Source organism: Salminus brasiliensis, chromosome 8 (assembly GCF_030463535.1).
Source record: "Salminus brasiliensis chromosome 8, fSalBra1.hap2, whole genome shotgun sequence".
NCBI lineage: Eukaryota > Metazoa > Chordata > Actinopteri > Characiformes > Bryconidae > Salminus > Salminus brasiliensis.
In genome coordinates this window covers 9,008,510-9,015,494 of record NC_132885.1, presented here as the reverse complement: position 1 = coordinate 9,015,494, position 6,985 = coordinate 9,008,510, and the positions used below count along the sequence as shown (strand labels likewise).

Genomic DNA, 6,985 nt, shown 5'->3' with positions numbered 1-6,985 from the left:
TGGATTTAAAGAACTTTTATACTAAACGACACTGATCGATCCCTTCTTCTAACAGACTGTAAGGTATGAACTTTCTGAATTATATTTATTGTCTTTTCTCAAGCCTTCTTATGAGCTGTAATTCAGTCCATCTCTCTCTTTTAGAGTGAATCGCAACGGCAACCATGGCACCCATCCTACTCAACTGCCTTGGAACAGAACACAATGAATATATAGAGTAAGACGCCCTGTTTTCCTTGTCTCACTAACATTAAAGTAGGTGCCTTCACTGTCATCATACCTGTACAGTACTAAAAAATGCTATACAATGCTCAAAGGCCCAACAGTGGCACCTTATCAGACCTGGGTAATGAACCCACAACCTTGTAAACAATAGCCCAGAGCTCTAAACACTGAGACACTGTTGATATGTGGTTTGGTTTGTCCTGTTTACCTACACTGAGAAACTGGACTGGTACCAGAGCTTCTTTGGAAAAGAAGGCCTTCAGCAGGGGCCATCATCTCAGTGTTGAGATACACTACTCAACTTAAAGCAACTCAGTTCACTGGGAAACCTGATTCTCACAGTTTGCACTGGAGCTACAAGGCAAATACCTAGCATTAGCATAACTGATTATTATAAAAATGGATGATTGAGATTTGGACTGTGAGTTACTGCAAATCTTTTTTTTTGTTAGCTAGGTGAGGTAATTTAGTTATTTCTATATATATAAATGTGCAATATAGCATCAGACTAGCATAATCTAGTCTATCTGAGATTATGGAACAGCTAAGGTAAGGTGGAAAATGGTCCACAAATGCTGCATGATGAAAAAGGCAAAACTAAGAAGTTTATCTCAAAAATTTTGAAGCTTGCATGTTCTGATTCTGCATTTGTGGAATGGGTTGTGGCATTTGACGCAACTGCTGCCTGTTTTCCCACAGGCAGGGGGAGTATGTGAAGAACCCTCACCTGGATTCTATGGAAGAGGACATCCTCTACCACTTCAACCTCAGCACCAAAACCCACAACCTGCCCGCCATGTTTGGAGACACCAAGGTTTGTGTAGAACTCAAAGAACCTGAAAGGAACCAGGCTGTAAATCTTTGTTCCCTGCACGGCTGTTCAGTTAGATTACAATCCTCTAGGCCGTGACTCTGCATTATGAAATTTAAAATTTAATCAAGATATAATTCGGTTGAAAGGATTATTTTCAATCATTCATAACTATGACTTGAGGATAATACATTCCAATGTTCCCATCCAGAGTGCAGGCCTGATCTTTCCTTTAGCTTAATCCAGAGATCTTACATCCAAAACATTAAGACATATTTACTTTTCTACTATTCTATTATTATAAATTCTAACATTGCAAAATACAATCTGCTGAATTGCTGTCCTCAGCCACATCACGCAAAACTGCATGAAAAAAGGACATTTGGACTATGTAAGAGTCAAGAGTATATATGAGAGCATGTAGAATGGGGACTAACCCGACCCATCTCTTCCCACTCTCTGTGTGTGTGTCTTTCTCTATGGTGTGTAGTTTGTGTGTGTTGGGGGCAGTGCCAACAGGATGAGAGCTTTCGCTCAGTTCATTCACCAGGAGCTGGAGCTGCCTGGCAATGTGGACGACATCAGAGATATCTGTGAGGAAACTGACCGCTACTCCATGTACAAAGTGGGACCTGTGCTGTCCATCAGTGTAAGAGAAGAAACTTTTTTCTGATCATGTACAGTGTGTGTGTGTGTGTGTGTGTGTGTGTGTGTGTGTGTGTGTGCATGTGTGTGTGTAGTGGAACAACCACTGGATCTAATGTTCAGTCTGACCTCACACCAGTACAACTGGAGGTTCAAAAAAATCTTTTCATATAAGAATAGTATGGAACTGTCCACAGCAGACCCTGCAAAACCTTGGATAAACTCTCAGGCTATCAGGTGCCTCAACTGCACCAATGGTTACAAATATTCCAAATGTTTGTGGACCCTTTTAATGAATGCATTCAATACTTTGGCCACCAATGCTGAAACAGATGTATAAATGCACATACACAGCTTGTCTAGTCCCTGTAGAGTGGAATAGGACTCTCTAGAGCAGATAAACTGGCAATACTGGTACTGTGTATAATGCTAGGTGTGGGCGAGAGGAAGCTGTGACCTCTAGAATGATGGTGCTCCATCCAATACTTTTGGGATGAGCTGGGGATGATGAGATGGGCTTGTGAGCATCCAACATCCTGAGCTGACTAATTCTCTTGTCGCTGAATGCGATCAAATCTTCACTGCAAGGCTCCAAAGTCAGAGACAGTTACTCCAACAAAAGCAGGATAAACTCTTTTTTTAATACCCTTGATTTAGGAAGAAACAATGAATGAGCTGGTGTCCCAATACTTCTGTCCATATAGTGTACAAATACTATAAATACCACAAAGTCTCCTTAAATATTAGCCAAGCATGCATTTTGGCTGAAGGTGACCTTCATCCTTCTCAGGTTTCTCAAATGCTTTATGGCAGTGCTGTTTAACAGCCCTTGTGAATTGAACACCATTGATTGACAGACTGTTCATCCTGTTTGTGTTCAGCATGGCATGGGTGTGCCCTCCATCTCTATAATGCTGCATGAGCTCATCAAGCTGCTGTACCACGCCCGCTGCCGCGATGTCGTCCTCTTCCGCATTGGAACCTCGGGTGGCATCGGTACCTACAAACTTCATCTATTTTAGTAATTTAGTTCACTACTAGGAGCTTTTGGACTTTCAGGAGGCCTTCTCTGTTGCCCAATCTATTACCCCAATAATGTGCATATGTTCTCCCAAAATATGGTTGATAAAGCGAGTATGAGGTCATTAATGTTAGTTTAATTGAGCTGTTAGATGTTTATTCAAGGAATAACTGCACAAAATTTAGACCACCATTAGGTCCACAACTCTCCTCCATGAGATTTACCTTTCTGGAAGTTTCAACTACAGCTCATATAAGGCAATAAGTAAATGGGGTTCAGGTGGGGTTGATTAGAGTTGGAACTGCAGTCTGCAGGAAGGTGGATCTCCAGGGGCTGGATTGTTGACCAGCATTAGACCAATCAGATCAAGTTCTAAAACTAACGAGAGAAGTGTACTGGTATTTTCTCTATAAACACTCTAAAGTTCAGAGTGCATCTAACACAGAGGGTTCCAGGTAGAACCTGGTTGAAGTCCTTTGGTTTCTGTCTTCTGTCTTAGGTAGAACCATTTCTCAAAGTTTTGGTCATAGCTCCATAGATTAAGGTGATAATTGAGCTGTGTGTCACTTCTGTTGTGTATGTATGTGTTTCTTAAGGTCTTGCCCCAGGCACGGTGGTGATCACAGATAAAGCAGTGGACTCGTTCTTCCGGCCCCAGTTTGAGCAGGTGGTTCTGGGAAAAGTGATCATCCGGAGCACAGAGCTGGATGAGGAAGTGGCCAGAGAGCTCCTGCAGTGTTCAGCTGAGCTGCCCAACTTCCCCACCGTCATCGGCAACACCATGTGCACTCACGACTTCTACGAAGGTAAAGAAGAACCCTGTATTACAGAACGCTCCTACTCTGGGTACTTGGTTATGCACTCCCCTTCCTCATTGACTGCATCATTTAAAGATTGCACCAGTCTCAAAGAGAGTTCCCATCCATTGTAGCCTACTCTCACACTACTTCTGAGCGTTACAGGGTGAACACTGTAGGATGCACAGGTCCAAATCTTTAGATCACTGAGCCCACAAGAGTGGGCCATGGAGGGACTGTCTCACATTATCAGCTGATGCGGTAAACGAAGCAAGCTGACATGTTGCCAAGTATTAAAAAATAAAAAATGAAGCATGCAAAATAATTGCCTGGTGAATTTATGGCTAATCTTTTTGGATGGCTTGAACTGCCAGCTATCAGTTCACCTCTGGACATCTGTGTGATCTGGACAACATACTGTTCTTTGTATCAGGTGTTAATCAGGGAACGATTGGTAAAGATGTAGGTTATGTACAGGCTATGATTGTGTAGGGGTTTTTATTCCTGTATACCCCTACTTCAGGAACCCGGCCCAATGACGGTTTCCGGGACCAGTGAAGGATAAATGAGTGGATATAATTACTGGCTTAACCTGACTCCATAAAGATTACATTATCAGAGTAATGAACTCCCAAAGAACAGTATTAAGACTTAACTGCAGGTTAGAATATTAAACAATGCAAAAAGTAGGCTAAAATATTGGTTTATGGTCACAGAGATGGATTTATTAATGGTCCACAATAGCCTGAGTTACATGCTACAGTTAGACAATGAATAAAGTAATAGATAAAGGAGGGAAAAAACATATATTAATAAAACATATGAGTAATACTACCTGTAGAAATACTGTCCCTTTATCTTGACAATACCCCCCCAATTGAGGAGCCCCCCCCCCCCCCCCCCCCCCCGGGCATGCTGTAAACCCTTTTGAGGTGGGGTTTAGACAGAGCAGGAGGGCAGGGCAGTTTATAATTTCTCTTACAGCTGATACATTTTGATATAGGGGTTATGTGATAATATGCCACTATTTGGTCCACCTTTTAGATGTATCTCACATAACTTCTCCATCTGCTCCAGGGCAGGGCCGATTGGACGGTGCTCTGTGCTCGTTCTCCACTGAGGAAAAGCTGGAGTATCTGAGGAAGGCTCATGAGGCTGGCGTCAGGAATATCGAGATGGAGTCCACAGTATTTGCTGCCATGAGTCGTGTCTGCAATCTCAAAGGTACATTGAGTAACTTTCAGCAGCCTTACCACGATTGCTGTTGCAGTCAAGTCGTTTCAGAATTAGTGTCCCAGACTGGGCAGATATTACTCAAGTGTTGTCTCTAAAACTGCAGTAAACCTTGCCTAGCTCTGAACTAGTCTAGGCACTTTTGCAGTCTGGAGAGCACTCAATCACAAAATTACAGGGCAATTCAGGACAGGACAGCCATGTGTTCTACACACTGGCTTCAAAAGCAAACATCTGCAGTAGATTTCACTCAGCCTCCCTGGCTCCTCAGGTGAGTGGAAGCAGGCTGTGCGACGCTGAAAACTGGAGAATGTTTTAGTGATGGAAAAAGTGTGGGCTGAAGACTGCTGTGCAAACACCATTTTCAGACTATTTTAATGATACTGTAGCAATTATATCACTTTGCTCTAGCCCTTTATGCAAAGTGATTAACAGAGTAATCCTATGCAAGCTATGTTAGGAGTCCTGCCAAAAGACTCTTGAACAAACCCTGGTCTCTCACATGCATGCTAAAGGTGCTGTGACAATGAACTTAAAGTTATTTAGCCACAGGGCTGCACCTAATTTTTTTTTTTTTTTTTTTTTTTTTTTTTTGACTATGCCAATTAATCTAACAACTAATTTATCGACTAGTCTAATGGGGTTTTGTGTTTGTGCACTTCATTAAAAATAATATACCAAAATATGTCATCTTCTCGTAAGCGCATAGGTTGCACTTATTCTGCAACTCACAATACCTCCGTGTTAACAGGTAACCTCTGTTTTATCTCATAGCAACCTTTCAACTGAAATAGAGTAGTAATATTTGTACTTAAATACTGGAATTTAACCTTAAAATGATTATAACTTGGAATTATTTTATAGGTAAGGTATTTAATAGTAGTTAAGGTAACCACTGGCAAATGTATGTTTAATGTATGTATCAATTTTGTTAAAGGAAAATGATCAAAATGATTAACAGGCTGTAGAACCGACTGGGATGTTAGTCTAAGCTATTCTCTCACTCGTACACAGCCGGTAAAGTAGGCAGAAAAATAGAAAATGGCCGGTTACAAAGTGCATGGTAGCGTTACATTACCATAACAGCAGCAGTGCAGAAATGACCTTCAACATGGGCGATGAAGACTCTGTGCTCTTCTGCTGCTGTCTCTTGATAAGTGCTCCAGTGTATAGCAGTTGTACTGCTGTGATAAGTCATCTCCACTTTGCAAAGCTTACAGAGAACCACATCGTTGGGTCTCTGCCCAAAATACTCTTTAGATTCCTGTGGAGGATATTTTTAGCCACAGCTTACTCTCTGGAGAAATCCATGTTTTAGTAGGTGTGGCCATCTTTGCCACACAACGACACAAGTCATATGAAACGATGTGGATCAGTAATGGCGACGAGTTGCCCCAGCCCTATTTAGCTGGATGCTTTAAACTGTTAACAGCACCTTTTTTACATTATGGGTTTATGGTTGGTGTATCATTGGCAATTAGTGGGTGTGGAGTAGTCTGTAACAGTACTACTTTTTGTCATGGCAAACCAGGGTTCGAATTCCCCAGCCAGGCAAACACACCACCCTACATTAGTCTTTGAGTCTTGGGGCGAGCCTCCTAACACTACACTCTCCTACCTGGGTAATATGATTCAAATGTAAGACTCGCTGAATAAGAGCATCAGCCAGATGCTGGAAATGTTCATGCTTGCTCTTTCAGAGTCAAGGTACAAGAAGCAACAGTTCCAATCTTTTAAATGTTTTGTTTGGATTGCCATTTGAGTATCATGTAAACATACGAGTTAAAGATAAGGAAAGAAAGCATATCTAAAACTGCATCTAATAATAAATACATTAATACTATAGACGTGATGCCAGCTGATGTATTAAAAGTCATAAACACTGAAAAATAGTCTTCTATAACATAAGTGATATGGTGATATGGTGGTAATAAGCCTATTAATCAGTAATGTTTGTGCAGCTGCAGTGATCTGTGTGACTCTGCTGAATCGGTTTGATGGGGATCAGATCTCTACACCTCATGACGTTCTGGTGGAGTACCAGCAAAGACCCCAGTGTCTGGTGGCACACTTCATCAAAAAACGCCTGGGACTCATCGTCTAAAGACATTTCCCAAGAATCAACCGTGGTTGATCACTTTCGAAGTCTCTGATCACCTTCACTACGTCTGATCCACTTCATTGATCACCTTCACTACGTCTGATCCACTTCATTGATCACCTTCACTACGTCTGATCCACTTCATTGATCAC

The 6,985-nt window shown here is 41.7% G+C and overlaps 1 protein-coding gene across 1 annotated transcript; it reads left to right on the top strand.

Moving 5' to 3' along the window:
- On the top strand, window positions 1-6,985 carry upp2 (uridine phosphorylase 2). Its single transcript, XM_072685022.1, has 8 exons — window positions 1-63; window positions 145-217; window positions 925-1,039; window positions 1,527-1,685; window positions 2,563-2,677; window positions 3,299-3,508; window positions 4,577-4,723; window positions 6,694-6,985. Exons 2-8 carry the CDS (start codon window positions 165-167, stop codon window positions 6,834-6,836), a joined length of 942 nt encoding a protein of 313 aa, XP_072541123.1. The 5' UTR covers window positions 1-63; window positions 145-164; the 3' UTR covers window positions 6,837-6,985.